The sequence below is a fragment of the Lates calcarifer genome, linkage group LG4 (genome assembly GCF_001640805.2).
Source record: "Lates calcarifer isolate ASB-BC8 linkage group LG4, TLL_Latcal_v3, whole genome shotgun sequence".
Lineage (NCBI taxonomy): Eukaryota > Metazoa > Chordata > Actinopteri > Centropomidae > Lates > Lates calcarifer.
The window spans coordinates 8,322,835-8,350,065 of NC_066836.1; the positions used below are offsets into that span (position 1 = coordinate 8,322,835).

At 41.0% G+C, this 27,231-nt stretch overlaps 1 protein-coding gene across 1 annotated transcript; it reads right to left on the bottom strand.

The window, feature by feature from the left end:
• Window positions 1-57: 57 nt before the first annotated feature.
• On the bottom strand, window positions 58-25,969 carry yes1 (YES proto-oncogene 1, Src family tyrosine kinase). Its single transcript, XM_018676214.2, has 12 exons — window positions 25,539-25,969; window positions 15,467-15,757; window positions 13,916-14,015; window positions 12,346-12,444; window positions 11,372-11,475; window positions 10,989-11,138; window positions 9,485-9,640; window positions 6,998-7,177; window positions 5,526-5,602; window positions 4,568-4,721; window positions 3,796-3,927; window positions 58-1,981 (listed from the first exon to the last, which is right to left on the bottom strand). The coding sequence occupies exons 2-12, from the start codon at window positions 15,747-15,749 to the stop codon at window positions 1,773-1,775; spliced, it is 1,644 nt and encodes a 547-aa protein (XP_018531730.1). The 5' UTR covers window positions 15,750-15,757; window positions 25,539-25,969; the 3' UTR covers window positions 58-1,772.
• Window positions 25,970-27,231: the final 1,262 nt, after the last annotated feature.

Consider the following 27,231-nt stretch of genomic DNA (forward strand, 5'->3'; position numbering starts at 1 on the left):
CAGTTTGAACTCAGACGACTATCATTGTCTCTGGTCAAGAAAAAGACAGCTGAGGGAAACCCTTGAGTAAAACTTTTATTTTTTTCTGTACAAAATCATATTAGTTACCATTCTCAGTAATTTCATTATCTCCCCACTAGTTCAAGTCCCTGTCTTTAGGAACAATCACACATTAGGTTCTTGTGAGTGACACACAGAAGAGAAATACAAAAAAAAGTTCACATCTTTGTCCAGTCCTTAAGCTTTCTTGCTGAATTACATCCTCTAAAATCTCTCATCACACACAGATGGACAGACAGTGGAAGTACCTCTACAAAAACTTGTTATTGGACTTTTATATTTTCAATCTCTATAAAAGCACTAAAGCCCCATCTGGACCACAGTGTGTGCAAGGTGTTTATTTTGTCTGCTCCTAGTTACTCCAACCCAGAGGTGATCCATCACCTCCGCCGCTGAGAACTGAAATTAGAAAGGGAGCTCCGTGCGGGCAAAAACCATTCGAGATGTTCTGGTAAACATCGCTGGATGGTTTTGCATAGTTGCATTTATCAATGAAGAGATTTGTTTTGCGTAGTTGGCTTTGGATATAACTTTTCCCTCCAGCAGACGCAGTTGTGGAATAGTGTTTAGTCAAAGGTTGGTGGGATTTTTACTGAGAAGAAGTGAGAGAAATACTAAAACTTCATGTGTGATTTACATGATGATGTGAATTTAATAGGTCTAACAGTTCCCTGTGCCATCAGTCGTGGGATGACTCACATACTGCAATGTTAAACTGTGTGCAATGTAAGGAGAACTACTGTATGTTAGAGTCAAATGAACTGAATCTTACTTTAATTTCACAGCTGAAGTGTCCATTTGAAAACATTTAGAAAATGTTAAACAGGAAAACTGTTCTCGCACCTGTAAAATATCAAAATACCTCTTTATGATTTCAAGTCCCCATTTAAATGAAAAAAAAAAAATGTAGAAGCATAATAAACTGATGTGATTTGCCATTCAAGTGACTGTGTTAAAAAGAATCATGCAAATCACTTTCATATTCTCATTCGTCCACCTGATCACACCTGCTAAAAATACATTTTTTTGTACATACTGTATGTTTGATCTCTCAGTACATTCTCACATCCACGCAGTTTTTTTTCCGTTTACTTCCCTCGCTCCTTCGCTGTCAAAGCTTTACAGTCACAGCACATACGTCACAATTCAACCACAGTTGTTGGTCACTTAAAAAAAACACACACACACTCTCCAGCCTACATATTCAAACCAAACTCATGTACATATAAAAGATCTTGACTCCAATATCAAAGAATTGTGTTCGTAAAATAAAATAAAGTGGGAGGATTGGAGCAGATGGAGGGGAAATTACCATTCTAAAAAAGTTTTTAAAAAACTGTGCATCTGTAAGTAAATTTGAAATTAGGAGAAAATCACTCTCATTTTGATCACAGTGTTGTGGCCAGTGGATTACTTTGATTAGCAGGGTTCCCAGAGCTCAACGTACCAGCACCAATCTGCACACTTGGACACTCTCCCCCAAATATTTGGTCCCCAGGTACGCAAGGGACAAACCCATACTTCAGAAAACATTTTGTCTCGCCAGTGTGGTTGTGGACTAGTTTGTAAAAAACCTCTTTCCCTGCGGCTTCAGCAAAGCGTTTGCAGCCTTACTGAACTTCTCCGTTGTCCCAAGTTTTGATCTCCGCTGATGTACCTCTCTGTAGCGCCAGAGTCCCCCCCACCCCAACTCCACACACAAATCCCCCAGACTAGAGGTTGTCCCCTGGCTGGTACTGTGGCTCTGTGGCTGTGAAGTAGTCTTCCAAAAACGACTGGATATACTCGAATGTGGGCCTCTCGTCCGGCTCCTTCTTCCAGCACTGCCTCATCATCTCGTGAAGAGACTCGGGGCAGCCCTGGGGGCAGGGCATGCGGTACCCTCTCTCCACCTGCTCAAGCACTTCTCGATTCACCATACCTGGAAAAAATACCACAAAATATTGCATTAATAATGGCCTGTGGAGACTTTTAAAGTTCACAAGATGCAACTTAAATGAAAAAAAAAACAGCCCCACAAAGAGCCAACGTATGACAGATTTCTTTCATTACAATGTCAATCATGTCAATGTAACTATGTCCTCTGTGAGTCATCACTGGCTATTTGAGTGAACCTAAGGCCTAAGTGGATTTCACCAAAGTTTTGTGGTGGAAAAAAGAAATGGTAAAAGTTTTAATTAGGAAACAACCCAGTATGTAGCCTGAAGCAGTAGAAAATGCTGGCGTCATGCAGCTGACAGTAGGAGAATATGCCCACGCAAACCACTGTGTTAGGGAAAAGAAAATCTCATAAAAACTCAACAACCTTCATAGAAGTTGGGTCATTATTTCCTGTAAGACTTGTAGTCAATTTCAAGGTTAAAACACACACAGGGCAAAAAGGCTGTTAGTATTTGGGAGAAATAAAATGTGATCAAAAAGAGACATGTCCTGGTGTTCTGGCGCAGCTGTTTGGATAAAATACTCCAATTTTTACAGACATCATTTGTCTACTTGGTGCCATTTTGTAAGAGACAGAGATGACTATTTATACCCAATGAAAGATAACCAGTCTCTAACTCATAAACTGCAGTAATTTCAAAGAAAAACCCAAACAATACTGCATCATCTTACGGCCTCTTCCTGCTCTGCTAGAGCACTAGAGTCGTGGATTCCTTCCCCAAAACAGGAAGACAGTGATCCTGAACCCTGTGACACGGCGCGGAAACAGCTCCGTGGGGAGCTCGACTGCGGCTAAAAGAGGTTATGACACAGAGTCAGCGGCATGGTCGTAGCCGCATCCTCCCCCCCTTTACTCCCCCCCTCCCCAATCTCTCTGTGGGAGAGTGGGGATCAGATTATCTCACACTCGGGAGAGAGGAAAACCCCGCAGCAACTGCTGAGACCAGGATATGGTGGCGGTGGTATGACGGATGCTGAGGTGTTAGCGTGATTTATGTTTTGGGTCTGAAATCCTCAGCTCTAATAACATGCCTGTCATATATGTGAGTGTGTGTAGGTATCTATATATACACAGACTAAAATAGAATGAGATGATGTGTTCCCATGCAGACGCTTGATATACCTGCCTCCTACTGTTTCTACACTATCGGGCAAGGGAGAAGAAATAGAACCCCCCAAAAAAAAAGACTGCAGCACGGCAGGACAAGAGCCACAAATGTCTGGTGAGTCATATAACCATTTTGAGAGGGGGGAACGAGGGGGTTCAGCCCTGTGGTGAATTAATTAGACTGGACGGTTTGCACTGAAACCAAGAAGGCCATAGGAGCCAGATGGCCCTCTACAGGAGATGGTGGTTAAGTCTGCCATATGGCACGCTCTGTAGTCAGTGCCAGTCAAACCCTGTCAACACCAGACGAGCTGCAGTACCGGTGACAGACAGCAGGTGGCAGAGATGAGGCAGCAGATGACAGGGAGAGGGAGATAGTGTATGGGAGGGTGAGGGGTACTTTCCCATGTACCAATAAGTTGTAACACATCTGCGTTGACTCATATCATCTATATGCAGCTCTATTCTGATTCTGCTTTTGTTAGAAAACGCTATTAAAAGCTTCAAAATCAGAACAGCATGTTTGAGTAATCCTGAAGCAAAAATGAATGAACTATTCCCGTTTCCCGTGAAGAAGCCTTGAAAGCACTCCATTCGTGTTGGATTCTAGATGGCAAGGAACTAAAGTTAGTAATTAAACACACACAGCCCTGGCGAGCACGTATCTGTGCAGCTCTTATCCTTACCGGGATATGGTACTCTGCCCTTGGTCACCAGCTCTGTCAGTAGTATACCAAATGACCAGACATCTGATTTGATAGTGAAGCGGCCGTAAAGAGCAGCCTCAGGGGCTGTCCACTTAATGGGGAATTTAGCACCTGATAAAGAGAAAAGAAAACAGAAAGAAAACAGTGAAAAAGCAGCAAACTTGATTCATGAAACAGGAGAAAGTTGGCATTTTCTCTTGGAAACATTATTAGAGATTAATTTTCTTATTGATTAATCACCTATTCCTTTCAGCTATAAATACGAGTAAAACATTGTGGCCCAATTAGACAGAACATATGAAAGAAATGTGTGTCAGAATGTTTCTCAGTTCAAGTAAGAATTCAAATGTTAGTCCCTCCAGGGACACAACCTGGTAATACAGCTGCAAATTACAACCATAGTTTGGTGACAAATCACAATTTTTCACAATAGCAGTTGCCAACATGACATATAATAATAAATAAATAACTTTTTATGTCCAACCAACAGTCCACAACCGAAAGCTATTCAGTTTCTGTCTTGTAAGATAGAGTAAAACATATCCTCACGTGAGAGGCTATAACGAGAACATCTGGTAATTTCTGCTTAAAAGAGTTATGGTTTAATCAATCAATTATTTGCTTTAGCTCTAAAACCAGTGTTAGGCTGCAATGACGGTAAGAGATGAATTGTTACACTGTAAACAAACAAAGTGTCTCTGTTTGCCAAATTCATCCAGGTCTCAACGCGTGCGCGCACACACACACACACCTTGTCTGGCGGTGTACTCGTTGTCCTCGATGAGCCGAGCCAGGCCAAAGTCGGCGATCTTACACACCAGGTTATCAGCCACCAGAATGTTGGCGGCTCTCAGGTCCCTGTGGATGTAGTTCATCCTCTCGATGAAGGCCATGCCGTCCGCGATCTGGAGACCAGATTGGACAGAACAGATCAAACAGAGAATGGCATCAGGATGAGAACAAAGGAAATTGTCACAGAGAGCAAATCTGTAGCTTTTGCAATTGAAAAAATTACTTGAGAATAACACTAATCAAAAGTGGCTGTTATCATCACTTCACTGGCGTTACATTTGACCCAGATTTTAATGACTAAACAACACACACAAAAAAAAAAGGATTATCAGCACCTGTGACAACAACAATTGGCTAAGTCTTTAACACTTCCATCCGACACCTCCTCACACTGGCTGTCAACTCCCTCAGAGGCGTCTCAGGGTTTCAGCCTGCCTCAGTCTAATTCTCAAACACTTTTCCACTTGGCTGAGTGAGGAGAGCAGGGAGCCCCGGGAGCGTGGAGAGGTGAATTAAGAGCAGATCACAGTAGGTGACTGAACCAGCGAGCTTAAGTGGCTTCTGATGAGCAGTGTTTAAGTGCTACAGGCAGTTAAGTGGTGGAGAACGAGAGGAGGCACATACGGCGGTGAGGGAGAAGAGGAAGGGAGGGAAGGGTAGAGATGTCAGGATGGATATTAAATAAATATGACAGCCAGATGGAGAACAAACTGAAACCCTTATTCACAGGGACCGGATAGTTGACTCATACACGCCCACGCACACACACTTGCCCGCATGGAACTCTCTTTTGTTTTATTGCTGATGCATGATAATCCTTTCCCTCAGACTGAGTTGAAACAGCAGCTGGGCAGGTAAGGGGCAGAGGGAGTTTCTACGCCCGCTGTTAGTATTCAGACGATGAGTTTTGATCCTACCTGAGAAGCCATGTCCACCAGCTGGGGCAGCTTCAGATATTTACCATCTCCCTCCTTCAGGAAGTCGAGTAAACTACCTGTCGACAGATAAGAAAAGCACCGTCAAGCAGAATCAATACACCTGTCTGGGTGTAAACACAATATAAAAATAAAGGCAGCATCAGCTGACACAGGTGCTCAGTATCACAAAAGCTAAAAAACAAATCCTCATGGAGGCAACATGAGTGTTAGCTAAGATCATGAGAGTCTTTATTAAATAAGGTCAGCTCTGCTTTATGTCTTTATTAGCCTGTTTTATTTGACTTAAAATATTTGTATAATGATATACTTATTTATATCAGAGGTTACAAATTCTCAGCACATTAACAGATTTCTTCTCATGATATATACAAAATGTAATTGTTGTTGCATGGTTGCACTTTTTTTCAGTTATTACCTGGGACTCCTTCTTGTTCTCTCATCTAAATTGTACAGTGTATTGTGATGTAACAAGTGCTTAGGCTGGCAAAATACTTCAAATTAAATTTTTGTGAATTTTCCGAGGCTGCAGGGAGAAGGCTGCTGAGAATACAGAGCTGTGAGTAAATGCCAGCGACTGACTGTGACTAGAGCTCTGTTGGCTTAATACGCTTAGATGGGGGAAATAAATCACACATGATGGTTCTGATAAATATCTGGAGACTGTATATCGGGGCTGCAAGGAATTAAATTGGGGACTTTTTCCTAGGACAGTCCTGAACATGGGCATTTTAGTCAAATCTGTAGGTTGAATAGCACTGAGGGAGACCAATGGCTAAGGTCAGTGTATGTAAATGGATCTCTTCACATGCAGTTTTTTTAACTGTGGTTAAAATTGTAGAAGTGTAAGAGAGCAGATGAATGTGAACAGTTTTCTACATCATTCTGCACTGTGGAGCTCAAACATCGAAGAAACATTTTAGAGTGGAGGGGGACTTTATGGTAATGATAAAAACTGAATGAACTTCTGATCAAAATCATTACTTTATGGGCAGCTGGCCTGGTTTTGGTGGGTTTATCCACTGAGTCTGTATTAAGTACTGAGTACTGTATTATATAAAAACTTTGAGGTCATCTTTGCTCTCTGAAAAGATTAGAAGCCCAGTCTACAGAGCCCTGTCATTGATCGCAATTAGAGTCCCTATAATGTCAGCGATCAAGTATATCTCTATTATTATCTCTATCTCCCAAGGGGCAATTTATTGGACAGTCAGCAGTAACCACACAGCCTTCATTCAACAACAATAAATGGACAATAAATACAACATAAAAATCACATTAAGTTATTTAAAAGGCCAGTGGCAGCTAGGATAAATGAGTTCTCAAGTCTATTGGACTCCCTGGACAGGGGGTGGCTCAGATCAGCCAGGATCGACTGGGCCTTGTGTAATTAACTTCCTCTCATTGTTATATCGTGTCTCTTTGTGTACATCTACATGCCAGTCTCGCCGTACCTTTGCCCATGAACTCAGTAACGATGTAGATGGGCTCTTCGGACACCACCGCGTACAGAGGCACCAGTTTGTCATGTCGAAGCTTCTTCATGATCTGAGCCTCCTGCAGGAAGGCCTCTGGAGACATGGTGCCTGGCTTTAAGGTCTTGATCGCCACCTTAGTTGTGCCATTCCATGTGCCTGAATAAAAATGTAAGATGAAAACAAAGCGGTCAACCAAGGTTTTATTGAGGAAAAAGTTTATCTCTGACTTTTCCAATTTATTAAGTGACATAACCTGTTAAACTACAGCACTGGAGGTACATTAAAATACCTTTTCACTCCCTTTAAGTGATTGAAAAGTCAATCCTAAAATCAACTGTCATGCCAGTGATCTCTGGCAAGCATTCCCATGTGTACAGAGCAGCTCAGAAGAGAAAGAACATGACAGCTTAAATAATCAGCCACTTCCTGGTTGAGAGCCACTTACTCACGCCCTGCTTACATACAATGAGCTGCAGCGGGAGATCTACTGCTTCCGTCATAAGGCTGACCTTCGTGAATGAATCATACTGAACAAACCACGTACACACACAAGCTGAAGGACGAAGTAGGGCAACGATAATATCTAATAATAATAATATGTAGTAGAGAGGACATGGGAGAGCAGTGGAAGCCAATGCCACAAGCCAACATGATATATTTAAAAAAAAAACAAACAAAAAAAAAACGCATGAGCACAGAAAGGGTTTGCACTATGGAGAGCAGAAGAAAAACTCATCAAGAACAAACAGGGGGAGAAACAGAGAGGGATTCCTGGGATTGCACAGCAAAGGCTTGCAGGTCGAGGCTTGCTCCAGGCCAGGCTTAATGAAAGAGTGAGTGATGAAAGAAGAGAGTCGTGCTCACTGAAAGGCCCCCGTCTCACATACAGCCCGGAGAACTGAAGCGTAGGAGGTGACCTGTGATTACTGAGCTGTGTGTGTGTGTGTGTGTGTGTGAAACCAACAGCAATCACTAATCAGCATTTACATCACTATGTGGGCCAGTGTGGCAGCGAGGCGAGCTCTTTACTGAGGTCAGTTCCACCCCATTTCATGCTAATATGAATCAGTGACTCAGTTCATATGCATTTAATACTTCTGGATTGTTTTTCATTAAATTTAAATGAGTTATAAATATTGTACAGCGGATACGTTTCTGTGTGTAAGCCCTAATGACCATAAGTACGCTGTATGTACATGCACTTGTTTTTACTTTTTATTAATTCATGATGAGTGTCAGTGTTTACCATCAGTACTACAAAGTATGTATGTATGTTGTTGACATATACTGCTTGTATATAAAATTGATGTTGGAGGCCATGGACTAATCCCTATGAATCTTGGCAGGACAGATCCTGAAGCCCTTCATCTTTCAGCAGCTGCTCTAGCTACTAAGACACCCATTTCTATCTACATCAGCTACATCAGGCTTCCATGTAAAAGATTTCGCTGACAGATTTCTCACAAATATCATTCGACTTGTCATGTAAGCTTTTGCACAGTGTAAGGAGAAAATTTTGCTCTCCTTCCTTTTCAGTTTGTGTGGAATGAACAGAAGAAGCTGCACAGAAGCCCTAACTTCATTTAAAGGTCCAGTCACATTAGCATTAACATTTCTGAATGAAATCTATTCATTTCAATAGAACTGTCACAATGTGTGGATTCTTAAGCTGAAACAATGGGTCAATTATTCATTTAGTTGATTAACATAAAGCAAATATTTTGATTATCTTACCCATAAATTTTTAAAGAAAAAAAAATCCCCAACTGTCACTGGTTCCTGCCTCTTAAACTTGATTATTTGCTGGTTTTCTTGGTTGTCTTTTACATTTACATTGAACACTCTGAAGAAATATTAATCATATTAGTCATATTGATGAAACCACTTAATTGATTAATCTATAAAATATTCTGCAGATCTATTGAGAATAATTAACCTCAGCCCTGAGTGGATTCACTCACAGAGCTGAAGACAAATCACACACCGTCTGTTTTCATGTGGAATTTGCGGCACTGATCACTTTCAAACAGTTGTTACCATACTGACCTTTGAGAGAATGTTATGTATGATATCAGCTGTGTCCTCACATGTACTTTTATCTAATCCTCTTCTAATAGAGCATAAATGGCTCCACAAAAACAGATGCAAAATGGTTTGCAACAAGCTATTAGAAAAGAAAGAATGTTACACTGTACACTGTGCTTTCTCAAGAGTTTACTGTGTTGAAATACTGTCCAATTAGTGTATGGGAGTGGCCACTATGTCACCACACTCCCAGCACCTCTTATTTCCTGTGTATGTGTGAATTAATTTTCACAGTGCCACTTTCTGGTGTGACAGGCACCAAGACAAAATGCCAAAACAGCCCAACGATCGCTAAAAGCTAAAAGCATGCACGGCAGACATGTGAGTATGTTTCTGACACATATACTGTGTGCTGGAGTTCCAGTATACGTCTCTTACCCATCCAGACTTCCCCGAAGCAGCCCTGGCCCAGTTTGACCTCCAGTCGGAGGGACTCTCGTGGGATTTCCCAGGCGTCTTTAGCTAGTCCCTGAGTCTGAGGCTTCACTGTAGGGCACACAGTCGTCAGCCTGTAGCACAGACCGTCCGCATGTTCTGGACAGGAATGGACACGTAAGGACACACACAGATGGGGGAAAAAAACAGAAAAACAATGAACTTTAAGTTGGAACTTGTAAGCAATCATCCTGCTAATTCACACAACCAGCCTGCTTCACAAAAACACAATCACTGATGTTACATTGCTACGTGACGACTGTAGTGTCCTACAATTACTGAACCATCACTTCCAGAGTATTTCCTCACAAAATAAAAATTTATTTTTCCATATTCCCCTCCAGAGGTAATTCAATTTTCTGGTTATTTCACCATAATGATGTGAACTGTGTTGAATTTAAGAATTTTATATGTATATATGCTGTTTTTGGTGTAGAAGCCTTTTCAGACACAGTGAGACTCTAGCTGACAGTGACAGCGCTAATCATCCTGTGAAAAGTCCCATTTGCACACACACACACACACATACACACAGAGAGCCTGTTATATTCAACCACTTTTTCAGATAAGATACATTCTGCATATGTTGCTTACTGTTCCTGTTATTATTAACTTCTGTCTGCACTTTAAAGGCTACACTAAGATGGAGTGCGGCGCTTTGAATTTACCAGTCGTTTACTGCAACAAGCACTGCAGTGAGTGAATTACATGAATTATGTGGAAGCGAGCAGGGCAGGGTCAACAACACAAGACCAGAAATGAAATGCTTAAGAGTCAACATAACAAACCCTGTCTTGTTTATGGATTCCACTTCTAGGACTTTAACTGTATTCTTGAAAAGTTTTCAATAAACAGTTTGTTCTGGGAGTGTTTACGTCATCCTTTCTTGTGACAGACCAGAGGGGGATTTTTCAGGAACAGCTGCCTGCTTATCAATATTGTGCAGATTACAGCAGGCTTAACACTGCTTTTTTTTTTTTTAAATTAAACATTTTTGTATTCATGTTTCTTTTGGCTTAAGTCTCGCATGGTTTTGCTTTTTTGAGACTTTGTCACGATCGCTGAGCTGTGACCGTGTCAGTGAAGACTCAGCTTGCAACAGAAGAGCAGGAGAACAAAGCCTGTGTAAAACATAGTCAATAACACATCCCAACAGGGGATCTGCAGCTGAATAATGCATTTGCCTCTGACAGCACTGCATTAGTTGGCTGAAATATCAAATGAAACAAGAGCAGGGAGCAGGGACTAGTTGTACTGCAAAAAGCCTACAAAAAGACAACAAAGCCCAAAACTGTCTATGTCTATGACTGTTACAAACATGTTTGCCCAAATCACACATTTCACAACAGTCTTTTGCTCCTGGAGCTGGAGGATCTGTCGAGCTGTAAACAACAATTTGTCTAACTGCTACCTGCATGAGAATAGTAATGATGGATGGGCTGCATACCTGTGTAGTGTTTCACCAGCTTCTGTAGCGTCTCAAACTGAGCACGAGTGGTGATGTAATAACCACCGCTGTCCAGCTTTCGGATCTTGTAGTGTTTGACGTTGTCTCCCTTCACCTCATCCCAGTCGCGGATAGAAAGAGAGTAGGCACCTTTGAAATGCACGAGAAGTTATGTCAGATTGTGCCACGTACTGAAAGAGACTTCACATGCCACAAGCTTCTATTTCACATAACAACAAAGGAATAAGAGAATAACCTTCTTCTAACCTACATCAATGATAAATTGAGACTGATGGCTCACAGTAACACCAATAAGAAAAGTCTCATATTAAAAATACTGCATTATTATGACAGTCTTGCTTTCAAATAATAAACCCTCTCACCTTTGGTCGTTTCACTCTCTCGCGCCAAGAAAGTGCCCCGCTGGTTCCCTGGAAGCAATAACAAACGCTCAGCGTCTTTGCGGCCCATTTTACCAAAGTACCATCTGCCAAGAGAGAGAAAGCCACACAGTCAGTCATGGGACGAGCTCCCACTGAGATATACGGCACAACAAGTAGGATTCTCTTCCTCTTCATGTAGCGAGATTATGGTGCTGGTGATGTTGGAAATTTGGAAGCTAAACTTTGGAGGAAGTAAAATAAATTTGATGTGAGTCAGCAGACATTAAACATCAGGAGGTTTTATGTGGTTCTTATGCGGTTACCTTCAAAGTCAGACAAAGGAAACTAAATAGCTGAAAATCTCATTCAAAATAATTTCTATATAATTTGGACCATACTGCTCTCATTATAGCTTATTGTTAACTTTGCTCCAGGCAGTAGCTGATTCCATTACATATAAGAGATCCATAAAAAAAGTTCATCATGTAAATGTCAGAAACAAGCTGAACTGTCTCACCTCACAGGCATATTTTTTTTCCAGGTGAATTAGCAAAGGAATCCTACACACTGTCAATAACTGGTGCTCACTGTTTTTATACTAAAGGCAAAGTTAAAAGACTGGTTTACCCAGTGGTTTTTTGTTGTGATGAGTTGCTTGTATTAGTAAAAATGGCCGTCAGCCAATTTGAAACCAGGCCAAAACTGTCTAAAAGCAGCACAGTCCCTTAACGTTTCTGTCACACCGGCTGAACAGCAACGGGAACGCCACTGGCTCTCTGTGACAATACTCCATTGTTTTTAGACTCTCTGCCATGTGTGTGTGTGTGTGTGTGTGTGTGTGTGTGATGGGTTAGTCACAGTGTGTGACCGCCCAGCCACATCACGTCGCCTTAATCAGAGGAGAACTGACTGAGCAGGGTGAGAAACAGCAGAGACAGGAAGAGATGTCAGAAAAAAGGGCAATGAGTTCTTACTCTTCAGCCTGTATGGAGTCGGCTGGAGCCACGTAGTTACTGGGGATGTAACCTTTCTGTCCGGTGTTGATGGAGCGAGCCTCCCACCAGTCGCCTTCCCTGAAGAGGGAAGTCAATTAGACATTAGATGCGCACAATACAGACACAAAATCATCATCAAAAATATACCTACTCTAAAAGAAGACTCATGGTAGAAAAGTAAAGAAAGATACAGAGGGAAGGTCGTGTTACGCATCATTCAACCACATCAGGAATCTGAGTCATTGTATTGGGTGTGGGGTTTATATGCAGAGTCAAGCATAATGTACCAAAAGAGGAAATGGCCCTTGGCTGTCATATTATATATTACATCAACAGATGATACATACTGATGATTCACTGCATCTCTGATATTTGCTTTTTTGTGAAATACTGGATAACTTTAGTGGTGGCACAGTGGTCCAGTGGTTAGTGTCGTCACCCCACAATGCTTCTGGATACCTGCTACAATGTCAAACTAAAATCACTGACTTTAAAATATGCTCACAAATATTTTCCACTGCCAGAGCTCCCGGTTTGCTTAACAGCAGATGTGTGGGTTCACATTCGAAGGAGGAGGAACTGAGGTGTAGGGAAAATCTGTCTACTGGCTTTTTTTTTTAAACTGAACAAATCTGTCCTCCTCCTGCCTCCCTCCTCTCTGAAAGCAGATGGTGGTTTCATCGCTGCAAATGCAATGTGAACACGGGCAGCGGTTGAGGCCTGTACATGATGGATGAGGGGAATCGAATTTGTGGAGCACTTGGAGTTCTGCCTATTTTCACACCTGCGCACACCTGGGAAAAAGACGATGCTCTGGCAGTCGGAACTAAGGAATTCTGAGTTGAAAAAAACTCTATAATTTACTGTTATTTTCTTTTATATTATTAGAATCACTGAAGCGTAGCTCTGGAAATAAGTTTGTACTATACTTGTAAAAATACTGCATACAGGGGTACATTCATCACAAATAACCACAATGACAAACAAGAACACAGTTCTGGCTTTGATTCCTTCAACAACTGAAATGTAAAAAATATATACATATGTGTATGTATTGTCCTTATTATTCTCTTTGAAAGGGAAACTGAGGAAAATGAGCTCTGGTGTAATTGATTCCATAATATTCTAATGAGTTTGACCCTCAGGGGTATTCAATACATGTCTTTGATTGTAGATTCTGTAAATATTATTATTGACAACTACATTTATTTACTATTTTACTAAATGCTGGAAAAAAGTGGTATGTTTCACTCCACTGTATCCCAAATATAATTCTCTAAACTGGAGGAATGATCTGTGGCGGGAGAAAAGCGATGGGGACTAAACAGATGGCCCATTAGAGGAAGCCATTAACCCAGACAGATTTCAGCCTTAATATCAGACCTGAATACAATGAGGGATTAAAGGCGCACGCACGCACGCACACACACACACACACACACACACACACACACAAACACAAAAAGGGAGGTCGCTGCACAAATACGACCATGTACACACACATCCACGCAGCAGGAGCTTGTCAGTGTAAAAAAGCAAATACACTCACGTGTTGTTGATAATCTGGAAGCGATCCCCTTTTTTGAACGACAGATCGTCCGACGTCCTCGCTTCATAGTCGTACAGCGCTACGAAAAACGTTACACCGCCTGAGAGTAAAGAAAGTGAGTGTTAGAGGTGTGCAAATACGATAACCAGTTAATCCTACAGAGCCTCAAATAGGTATTCGATACCTTTAATTGATTTTTTTTTTTTTTTAATCTCGAAATGTTATACAAGCAATGAAAACATCACTCACAACCTTACACCTTCAAATACAGGTAAGAAAATCCTCATTTAGACTTTTCTCCTTTGTTACTTTCATAATATTTTACACTGGAGTCAAGGCCTCATTGAGTCTTATCTGAATTAACACAAAATAATCATACAAATAAACAATTATGTTAATACAATTCAATCTGTACCACAGAATACAACTGTGGTTCTTTTGAAATATCCCACTTCCTGTTCCTCAAAGCCCAGACTAAAAATACAACCAGCTCTCTTATCTTTGATTTATTTCAAGAACACATCAGGGAAACAGAATTTCTTTTTTTTTTCAATGAATCTCACCCTCAGTGGTATCACTCTGAGTCAGTGAATCAAGCTCATGTCACTTAATCTTTTCTTTATAATGAAAAGAGTTGATTTGTCTGTGGTCTGAGGAGACGGAGCACAGAGGGACAACAGGACTGTGATATGTTTATCTTGAGGAGGAAATTGAATGGGTGAGATTAGATCTACAGCAGCCCCTCAGGCCAGATAATCCTCCTTTACAGAGCGAAACAGGGACTGAGGGATGTGAGTGCGCGTACATGTGTTGGCATGCGTGTGTGGGTGTTGAGACTAAACATTATTCTTGTGTGTTGTGTACATTTACCGCATAATTTACCCATCCAGTCTAGGATGCATTAACCACCCTGGTATTGCATGAGATTACTTTCCATGTCACGACTCATTTTCGTCACCGACAAATCCTTAATGAAAAAAGTTATTGTAACTCAAACTCTTGTTGGAAATAAAAAAACTTTAAATGTGCATAACTAAGGCCATAGAATTCAGTGCATGTAATTGTTTCCTTTGGCACAGGAGGGGCCATGCCTGCTGCGCTGCCTCCCATATTACAGGCCTATTTTGGGTCTCTGTTCGGCCTTGATGTTTTGGCTGACTCGTTTCAAATGTCTGATTTACATAACATCTGCTGCTCATAATGTTCTACGCATAACAAATGTTCAGCTGAGGTTATTCTAAAGTTGTACACTGATTTACACATAATGACGACACAATGAAAAGTTAGAAAATGGCAAAGGAAAATAGTTGCAGAAAACTATTTCAGAGGTATTAGGCTCTACTCAGTTGCAAAACCTCTGTTATAAAGCAGCATCTTTTAACTTCTGTTTCTTCTCTGTGGGGGCTTTGGGACCTAAAGTTATATGATTTTATTTGAATAATAAAGGACATTTGATTCATGTTGAGAAACTTTCAAAGTCTCTTCAAAGCCCAGATTCCCCTGGTCCCCTGTGTTCCCTTCTGAAACCTTAAATCCTCTCCTCACACTGACCTGTGATGACGCCAGGGAAGGGGCTGCTCACAGCCACTGAGGTGAAGGAGGTGGAGGCGCCGCCAAAGGGCGTCATGGCCGAGGACGCCCCGCCGAAGGGCGTGAGGCCGGCAGCGTGGCTGTTGTAGCTGTTGTTGTGTGGCTTCATAGCTGGCGAATGACCCATCAGGGTGGGGTCGGGCCCGTAGTGGCCCAGGTGGGCATTAACTGGCGTGGCATTTGAGTTGTCGGGTCGGTACTTCAGCGCCGGGCCCTTGTCCTCTTTACTCCTGACACAACCCATCGTCAAGCCTGCGAGGAAGAGGAGGGGAGAGGAGGGATTGCTTAAACTCTTTGGTTGCATTTATTGATTAAGCCTCAAGCAGTGTCTACGGTCACAAATATTAGATTCGTGCTGCATGATGTGTGCACTGTCAGTGCCTGAAATGTGACTGGTACTAAACTGCATGAAATCATTAACTATAAATGCAATCTATGATACACTTAATGAATATTCTCTAAAAAGGAGCTATATTACAGAAAGAAACTTTCTTTCTCTGACAATGGACTGGAGAACTGGATCTAATTTTGGACTGATGACGGATTTTAATATAAGATATAGTTAAAATTCAAGTACAATATGAAAATAAAATACAAAGAATATCAGTTGTCAAATGAGGCTAAAGTTTGGAACAGAGATTACCGAAACCTGCAAAGACTAGACATACCACATATAACAATTATGTCCACCAACATACACAGATTTCATTCATCTTGAACAATGACTTTAACACTGACCAACAAATGCTCAAACACAGTCTACAACATATTATATGGGAGCTGGGCAATATTTTATATTACGATACAAACTAATATTGCGATAATTATCATTAGTGCTTTATTGCCCAGCCCTATATTATTTTGTTTCTTTGCGTTCCCCTACCAGTACAGTAACCGGTACACTGCAATTTGCATGTAAAAGGAAAAGAAATTGAGGCAAAAGACTAAGTTTACATGAGAGGGCAGATCAAGATCCATGGGCGACAAGGGTCCTTAACTCAGTGCGGAGAGCTGGAGGTGTATGAAGCTGTGGCTCTGCACTGAAAATACTATTCACTAATGATAGGTCGACAATGCTAATTCCATTCATACATATGAAGATGTGTAAAACAATATTAATGACAACAGCAGGAAACTTAATCAGACGGTAATCTTAATAATCATTAAAATATCATAATTTTATCTCCAGACTGTCGCACAAATCATCCGAAAACCTTTAGCGTGTGACTCCTCGATTATCATAAGCAATTCAACCATTTGAAGATGAATAAGAATTAGACAGAAGAGTATTGGTTCACAAATTAGCATCAGCCAACAATGCGTGACCTCATGCATTGTCATGGGGCTGAGATTGTGTCACAAATGCATTGAAATAATTATGATATTGTTCATAGTAGCCTGAAGCTTTTTGGAGGGTCTCAGCGTAACTGCCATTCAGAAAACAAAGACTGAAAGCCAACGAGTGACCTCATGTGACTTCACAAGTTCCAACAAAAGCTCGTCGAGCCAGCCGAGGTAGAAACTAGTTCGTATTACAGCCTATGGCCATTTCAACTCTCCCCTGTGATCACACGATCACTGACACAGTTTTGAGAGGAGCGAAAAGCCCTTTGGTGTTAAGAGCTAAGAGTCGGTGCTCTCCCCTCCTGAGCTGACTGACACATGAAAACCCTCCCTGTGTGTGTGTGTGCGTGCATGTGTGTGTGACCAAATTACTTCACATAAAGAGAAAGATAAGAAAAAATATTCTCCTCTGAAGTTTTTTTTGGCTCAGCTGGTATTTGTCTTGGAGAGGGAAAGATTGTGTTTAATGTTTTGAGAAGTGGTGAGTTGTTAGGATACCCTCATAACAAGAGTATCCTGTAAGAGATAAATGCATGTCAGTTGCCACGTGTATGAGTTTGTGCGGGTGCTGTCATGAGCCTCATCTACAAACGCTGTTCTGTTTACTCATTTTTCTGTCACCTTTGGCCTCTTTGACAAACAGTTCTGTGCATGTGTACGTGTCTTTCTGACTGTACACAATAAAACAAGCTGCCACTGCAGAACAGGCAAACACTCAACTCCAAGACCGATCCACTGTCAGTGACTCACAGCCTGGCACGTGTAAAATCTTACAACATAGTTTCAAATGTGTGTCAGTGACAGGTCACAGTAACAGAGGTGTGTGCTCCTGTCATTCATAGATGGGAGGGCAACAAGGCAAAGACAAAAAACAAAAAGCAAGACAGGGAAGATACCGGAGAGGACAGCTTCTATGCTTCAGCGGCACACAGTTTAAAGTGTGAAACACTAACTGGAGAAATGTATGAAAGGAAAGCAGTCTTTTTCAGTTTTCAAGTTTCCATTTTGAAGTTTGGTCAACTCATGTGATTAACATTAATTAGCTGCATCTCTGTGTTCAAGGAAACACATTCAAAGGCTAATGAATGATTATTTAAAAACTACACGGAGCTTCCTTTGTTAAATTTTAATTTGCGGCTCTACAAATGGTTCCTATTTCTACTTAAATGTTTGCATTTAATCTCTGCTGTTTTTCTAACAATCCTGTCATTTTGTTGTGAAGACAGTTGAGCAGAAAATGTGATCTGTGACTCCTCCTTAAGTGCAATAAGGTTACACAGAATCAAAAAACATAAATCGAAGAGCTCAGATGCCAAATACCCTGGCTCTATGAATTGTAATGGTTGTATTGACTTGGCAGCCCTTTCCTCTATCAAACCGGAACTAAAAGTCAGTCCCCTGGTGAAGAAAATAATTAATTTAGTTTGTGCTGAGCGATTGGCCTTGGCTTGTGAGGGCCAGTGCTACAACTAAACCTAATGAGAGTCAACAATCAATCTATAGATCCACTTATTTTAGATGGATGGTGTATTGACTTCCTTGCATGAACAAACAGTACTGACTGAAAGCCAAAGCTGAAGCAGCAGAAAAACAGACAGTAAAATAAACAATGGTGAGAGCAGGATGAATAGAGATGAATTATTATGAACAGTATGACATGTTTTTACTCACAGTCGATCACCAATATTGTTAACTGAGAATAGCAGATAGCTTCACTGTTCAGCATCTAGATGCTGCATATAAAATGTTCGATAAGTGGATAAAGATTAAATTATTCTGGCCTTTAAGGAAAGTAACGTAGTTGGTGTAAAATGACAAGAATATTGTACAATGAAAATTGTGTCAGTGAAGTCTGAAACAGACTCTGAATCTGCAAACATGCATAGTGCAGATGTCCACACAGGTGCCAGGAAACATACATACATGCAAAATTAAAATGAGTAGTTTATGGGAGAAGCAGCACATATACAATGCTGAAAGTAATGAAAAGAAAGACGCAGACATAAAATAAATTTTAAAACTATGTACATGTTAGTTTCACAAAAAGCACAGCTTTAGTATCCTCTCTCTCTCAAGTAGAGATGAAATGATTAGTTAACTCATGGATTACTCTATCACCAGAAAATTAATAAAACCTATTTTAGAAATGCATCAATCGCTTAAGTCATTTTTCAAGCAGAAACAGTGAACATTCCTCGGTTGCAGCTGCTCGGCTATGAAGATTTGCTGCTTTCTCTCTCTTCATTTTTTTTGTTTTGGACAGTTGGTCAGACAATACAAGCAATCTGAAGATATCATTTACAGCTTGAGGAAATTGTAACGGGCAGATTTCACTGTTTTTTTTTTTTTTTTTTACAGGCCAGTAATGAAAATCCCTGTTTTGGTGCAGCCTTACTCAAGTAGCCTGAACTTCCTGATGCTCACTGTACTGCACTATATGTCTATATATTAAACAAAACCATGAAAAGAAACCATGATTTTCCACAACCTCTGCTACTCCACAACATCCTAATAGAAGCCACTGACATCAGAGCAGAAGCCAACATAAACATGACCGTCACCTTTGACCTTATTCTGTTGCACGTCAGCCACTGCATGTTTCCAAATGTCCAAAACACTTAGTGCCTGACCCTAAAGCTAATGCTACTGCAAACTAACGGCTGACCTGAAACAAAACATGGTGAAAGATGGTCAGTGTAGTTTACAGAGGGTATCAATGGTTCAAATCCTCTGCTGTGTCCTGGAAGCAAATACTCCAGACAGGCTAATCCAGATGAAACCAGCTTACTGGTGATTCAACCAGCTGCTGATCCAAGTGAGCACAACATTAATTGTAGGTGGAATATCAACATTAAGATAAAACCAACCAGCATGATTAACAGCTAGAAAGATGGGGAGTGATGACTGCCTGGCTGATTGAAACACTCATTTAATTTCAATCAGTATATCTGGACAACTTCGGGACTCTTTCAGGTTTCACTTTCTCTTTAAGTGGCTCTTCTGATTAATGTTCACAAATTCTGACATATAATGACAGGCTGAATAAAAAAAAAAAACTCCCTGTTCCTTAATAACTGGCAACATTTCCTGAATATACTATTAAGCACCCAAGGGATTCGCTTTTAAAATGGCCATGAATAGATCACAAGCCTGAGCGAGCCTACAGGGTTGGCGCGTGATCTGGCATGTCAAACTGGTTCAACACCCACAAGTTTCATTTTGAATCACTTCCTCAGGTTAAAATCTGATTTATTAATAACTCAACTGGGACAACATTAATGAAATAAAGTAAGAAGGCCTTTTTTTTAGTGATGTAATTCATTTTTCTTGCTGCTGCAGAGACCAAACAGCTCATCCTTAAAGGTCAACCAGATACCAAAAAGGAGAAGATTGCTGAGGGATTGGGGCTGACATTTTGCTGCTGTCCATACCAGATCCTAGAACAGGGTCCATATCCAATCCTAAAAATCGGGCTTACACCCAATCTCAAAATCACCAGATGATTTATCTTTTTTTTTTAACTATATCAATCATCTAGGTTCTAGTTAAATTCTCTTGCACATGGTCTTTTAAAAAACTTTAAACAAATACAAAATTTTATATATGGCACATGCATGACCCAGCTTTTAACCACCTGCAGAGAAAATCTCACCTCTCCCTATTTAGTACGACAGAGAAAGACTTTTTGTTTCCTCCTTATTCAGACCCATCTACCTTTTGTTATGGATAAAGAGAAAGTACCTTGCGGTGCTCCCCCACAGACTCACAATCCCCTGAACAACACAATCCCATACACATGCTAACACCGAGCAGCACAAATGCTAATAAGGACCCAGACACACTATCCTTACAGTGGAGCCAAAACCCCCAACAATCAATCAAACTGAGAGCTCCAATTAAATATTCAAAACAACCAGATGCCTCTACACTCAGGGACAGATTTACAACTACAGCTGGTATGAATGGACAGTTTTATCATTGCAGCAAACAAAATAAAATCATTGTAGTATACAGCATATGCTATGCTTTATGGATTATTTTATCCAAAACACAGAGCGTCAAGGACACATATTTGTACCACAGGATTCCTGTGTGTTACCACCACCATAATTCTGGTCTATCTACTGAGTAATAGAGTATTTCATTCAGATTCAGCTGTCCTAACAAGACACGTTTAAATACCAGAGAAAAACCTTCCATGAAATACATTAAATTGAGAAATATTTCCGGGAATATTTGTGGCCAAGAGAATGACTACCCCCAAGTGTTTTTTTCTCGTGTGACAAATTTGCCAAAACTAATGATGGCTCAAACTGACTTCACGGAAAATCAAATTACAGGCAGATTATTGTATCGTCTCTCAGATGGTTTCATAAATGAGGCTGTTATATCCACAATGAGATTAGCTGGAAGAAATGTGCCATTCTTTTGGTGGCTTCAAGGGAACACAGTAAATACTGCTTCAAGCCCAATACAGAGAGGGTGGGTGGGTCATGGATCTGACTTAAAAACATGTATGTAAATTGTTTGTTACCATGTGTTCATCTAGATCTCCATAGCCTCAGAAGTTAGTGAAACTGTTTGAGGTGCTTTACATAATTACAAAACCAAAACTGCATTAAATCCTTTTTGGATCAGAGGTAAAACTGTATATTGCCATACAAAAGACATACTGAAATTTTAAACTGGAAATCTGGCAATGGAAGTAAATTTATGTAAATACTCCCCCACATATTTGAGAGTCAATTTATTCCCAGGCATACTGTACAAGAGCACACAAAAGGCAATGGTATGTGTTCAAATAAATGCTGGAGCCAGACCCCATCCAAGGACATGTGACATGTGAGGCCATGTGCCAGACTGCCAGTGATGCCGTGTCAGATTAAGGAGACACAGGCTGCTGCTTCCCACAGGGCCGAATACAACAATGCTGGAAAGCTGCAGGAGGGAAGCTTTTGCTGTAGTTGGCATGCAGGCAACATTGAGGAAAAAAATCTGAACACTACATGCTGTCATGCCAAACGGTTGGCTCTACACTTATCTAGACCGAGAGGAATCTGTGGGCTAGCTCAAAGCTGTGTATTATAGTCAGGTTTATGTGTATAACCCAGTTATACAGTTATAGTTACATCTCAAAGAGCTATACAGACATGCATTGTATGACGAGTTGAGACCCTTCTCAGGAGAAAAAAAAAGCAGAAATAAACTGATTAAACCTTGTCCTTCCAAGAGAGTGCAAAACAGTAGAAACAGTGACACAGTCAGAGAAACGTAAAGAAAATGTCACAGAAAAGTTGAGTGACAAATTAAATCTTAACACTACACCGTATATGATGAGCCAATTCTCCAGCACTGCAGAGTTCCTCTATATTTAGCTTTTATGTTGGCCAAGCTTTGTGTTATTATTTGAGGTTATTTTTATCACATAACTTCCAGAGTCTCTGCTCTCAAGAAACGCGGAAAGTGCATTTCTGATAGCAAAGGTACAGTAGTAGATACAGTGAAGTTTGTGTGTTGCATTCAGCCACATGAAGTAAAGATGACACAGTCTTAGCTCTCTTTCTTACCAATCAGATAAGATGCTGCTCCGGAGAGGTCTGGGAGAGGCCCTTCGACCTTTGAGCTACTGACTTGCACAACCTTTGCAGTCACTTGGGACAAAACAGTGACGCAAACTGTGCTCTTCCAGGATGTACATTCAGAGGCTATAGCATAAGAATTGATTTTTTTCCCCCACACTAACATTCCACCATGAGTAATAATGAATAAGGATGAGTATCAGAAACTTGCCCAATACCAAAAGCTGTTGGCCAAGGGCTGAGGCAAAAAGAAAATGCAGGGTCATTCGACAAACTGAGCCTAGCTCAAATTTTGCTGAAGCACAATGTGACATCATCCAGTGAGGCACTTGGCCAATCAAATACATGCGAGGGCATATTCCTGGTAAAGTACTTTACAAGTACGTTTAGCTCACATTCTGTGACTAAAGATTCAATCGCTGACACTGTGATGTCTTTGCAGAGCTGTAAAACACATTAGTCACACCAAGTGGACATCAGATTGCATCTCATCATGGGCTGAAACTTTTAACTGATTGATTGATAAGTTGATCGTCAGATAAATAATCGGCAAAATGTCAAATATTCTCTTGTTTAAGCCTCTCAGCTGAGGGAATTTGTTGGTTCTCTGAGTTTTATTGGAAATCTTTGAATATCTTTGAGGTTCGGACAACTGGTTGGACAGAAAAGACTAGATCAGATTAAGCAAGTCACTTTGGTCTCTGAGAACCAATAATCAGCAAATTAATCAATGATAAAAAATAACTGTTAGTTGCAGCTCTAATTTCATAGTCTCAGCAGCAGCTGAAGTAGCACGCCCCCACAGACACAGCCCTGAGTATTTTTTAAATGCAGGGCTATTTTTGGTCCACTAAGTCTCTTGAATTTCTGACCACATTCAACATCTGAGCGAGGTGTGGTCAGGTGTGGTCTGTTGCACTGTGACCACACCCAGCTGTGATGTAGAGTTGTACTACAGTGCCACACCACATCACTGCTGCACTGGGTACTAGCTAGCAGGCAAGGCCAGATTATTAGACTGGGTGAAGTGATTCTAATGAAAAATAGGGGTAGTATTGGAAAAAGAAACAAGTTTATCTTAGAGTAAGGTACTGAAAATGTACCATTTTGTTGTGGGTACTAATACTCAGGTACTGTACCACCACTAGTATCAACACTCAACCCTATTATTGAAACTGGGCTGAAACTAAGTTCATACAAAACATCTGATTGAGTAATCATCTAGGCAGTAAACTGTTAGACAATAGTTCAAAAAGCAGCAATCTCAATTTCCCAGAATCCAAGTTGATGTAATCAAAATGCCTGTTTTCTCCAAGTGACAGTCTAAAACCCATGTCTTTTAGAGTGATGTGAACCAGAGAAAAGCTGTACATTCTCACGTTGGAGAAGCTGAAACCAGTGTTTCTGTTTAACAAAGTACTTAAATGATTAATCAAACACTACAATTTGTCTTCCACTGATTATTTCAGCACTAGAAAAAAGGCAAACCAGTTGCTATTGAGTATCTGAATTACAGTGTTTAAAGTGTTTTTTACATGACTTGGGCAAACACCAGCACATGAAGTCTGCAACCAAACTGATCATACTATGAAAGAAAAGTCTGGTGCATAAGCCTGAAAGCTAAGGTGACAGACTTGCTCCATAAACACTGGCAACAATCACAGAGACATGAGAAGGTACCAGGGGCTGCAAACCATTACTGAAGCGTAACTCAGTAATTGCCCTGGCACACTCTCTGAGGCGCAGCTCGAGCTTATCTTCAGGGCAGCCTGCCATCTCTGCCAATCACAGTGAGTGGAGGGGGCCTGGCGGAGGGGGCAGAAAGAGGGGAACTTCCTTCCGCATCCATTCATGCCATTGAGGCCACCTGCTGTGCCTGTCAAAGGCTAGAGTGAGGCTGGGATAGAGAAAGAGCCATCTTCCAGCCATAAAAGAGAAGAGCTGCTCTTGTTCTCCGTGCCCACATCGCTGACTGTGGATATTTGAAATCTGAGAATCACAAATCCAAACATTCGTTTCGGCTTTCCAACATGTGAGCGCATCGCGTCGTGACTTTGGCCTTTCCCCATTGTGGTGCAACGGATTGGAAGCTTCTAATCAGTCAACTGTAATGATACTGTAGAGTCTTATTTGTGCCATGAGGAACACTCGAGGAGTATGCGAGGATCCTTCATGCCTCCAGCTGAACTCAAGTCCCTGAACCCCAGCCAACACCACCTGTTAGTGCTCCTCACTCCTCTGCCAACAGCCTTCTCCATTCCAGCTGTGTGTGTGTGTGTGTGTGTGTGTGTGTGTGAAGGAGACACGACTGTCCAGCCAACTGGGGCTGTACTAACAGAGGGATTACCATGGAGGAGGATTACTGTGGCACCAGAGTATATAAGCACACCAACAGACACATGCACAGTCAGGGACACTGAATATATGAACACATACACACTCACAGCACAACACTACAGCAGCACTCCCGCATTTTAAGCCATCTTACACACACAAATACCAAATCTAGTGCAGTTTGAGTTGCACCACCACAATAAAAGCATGAAGAACTGAGTCGGAAACTGCTGGAAAAGGCTTAAGTTTCTTAGGGTTTTGTCATTTTGGAAACTCTGTCTTGCAATATGGGCCCATTACAGATGAGGCCTACAGCAGCTGATTGTGTGTGTGTGTGTGTGTGTGTGTGTGTGTGTGTGTGGAGGAGATTGGGTGAGGCAGACGTGGTGAAACTTTTGTTTTGTGAAAGAAAATCAAACACAAATTTGAAATGAAGTTGTACAAGCTAGAACAATAAGGTGACACGATTTGTCGTTCAGTTTATTTCACGGTTAAAACTGTTCCAATGCAGCAATCTGGTCCTGTTCAAAGACGGTTTGGCACTATTTTCCTCATTGTGGTTCTCTCCCATCGAAGAGCACAAGCAAGGACCCATACAGATCTGATCTTGGATCAGGGTTAATGAAGCACGCAGCCTTTTTGTTACAGTGTAACACACCGAGTAAACTCTCTTTATCCCTTTTCCTAACTTTCTCTGAAGTGTCACAGCACTACCAGGCCCCTGCTCACTCCACTTCCAAGACAAAATGTGACTTTTTTTGGCGAGCTCCTCTTACCTTAAAAGCGACCTCAGCAGTGTTGTACTTTGGCTACATGCGTCCTGTGATCTCTTTCCCCCACGTTTTTTTAAATTTCACGTCGACAATCCCAAAGAAGTGGAAAACAGTCGACACAAGCAGTCTCTCTCTCTCTCTCTCTCTCTCTCGCTCTCGCTCTCTCTCTAACGTGGAATCTCAGTCTTCCGTCTGTCCCATACCGATTAACTATTTCACCAGCCCAAAGTCCTCCGCTGGGATCCTTAATATTCCTTTCAAATAAGGACGCGCCGCCAGCTGACAAAGGCTGCTTAATATGGCGGGGAGAGAGCTAAGCAAAACAGTTAAAATATCCACAAATCACCGCCTGCTGATAGGTCGGGGTTGCCCTGAAAGACACACAACAATAGCCGGACGAGGACCGAGGAGCCGACGAGGCCAAAGAAGGAATCATGGTGCGTTCACGCGCCTAGATTAAACTCGTACTTTTGGGTTTCCAACCGTCAATTAGTCCCAGAACAGTAATTGATACACCCCTTTACTCTCAAAACAAGGCAATGTGACTTCATGAACCCGGTCACCGGTCGCACGTCTTCCACCCGTTCAACTCAAGTCAAGAAAGTCTAAAATGATTAACATAATTTTGTGCAGCAGAAAAATACCACTTCCCGGAAACCACTAACACACAAGCCTCTCACCCCAAATAACAACATGTCTTTCATGATTGTTACTGTCCTGTATGACTTAACCGCAACTACTGATTGTTTTCATTTTCTCAAATTAATCTGCTCTAGAATAATAGTTTGGTACACTGATCTATGAAATGAAAAAAAAGTGAAAAATACTGGTCACAATTTTATAGAGTTCATTGTAACATCATCAAATAGATTGTTATGCATGATCAACTTACTATCATGTGAAACAGAGAAAAGCAGCAAATTTGAGAGGCTAGAAATTCCCGAATTAGCAATTATTGATCATAGCCAAAGGTTGAGATTTTTTTCTGCTAATCAGCCAAACATTATTAAGTACAAATGCATACTTAATAATGCGGCTGTATCGTGAAAAAACGTAGGTCCAATGCCTTTTAACTAATGTTTTGAAAAATGTATTGACATAAAATAATTCAGTAAAACTTCATAAATAGGAATCTGGGAACTTGGATGTCTAAGGAAACTTTACTTTCCTTCCTAGGGTCATGCCGGCATGTGGTGTTATTCCCGATGACACTTGAACGTCGCTTCATCTCCTATTGAAAGGTTTTCCCGTGTGTCCAATATGGCCGACATCCCTGCCTCAGATTGAGGAGAAAATCCACCATCTGGTGCCGTAACATACAAAGAAAACACTTGGATTTGTAACTTTCTTTTCACTTAATTCAATCATTAAACATATTTTTCAAAATATATAATTCAGCCCTAAAAGGCAACACTGTATGGAGCTATTTAATCTTTGAACCTGATACACATTGTGCAGGGATCTGGCGCCCTCTAGTTATTTTAAAATGCTGAATGGGTTCACGTAGGCTATTTACTACTTGACACTAAGTTGAAGTTCGTGTGTTCAAATAAAGACCGCGAACCTGTGTTATATGATAGGCTATTTAACTTTCTATACCCACAGTCCTGTCACATTTCTGAAGAAATAAAAGTGGGCCTAGGCCTGTATTATTGATATGAGTAGTTATGATAATAAAAGGCTGGGATGAGGCTGT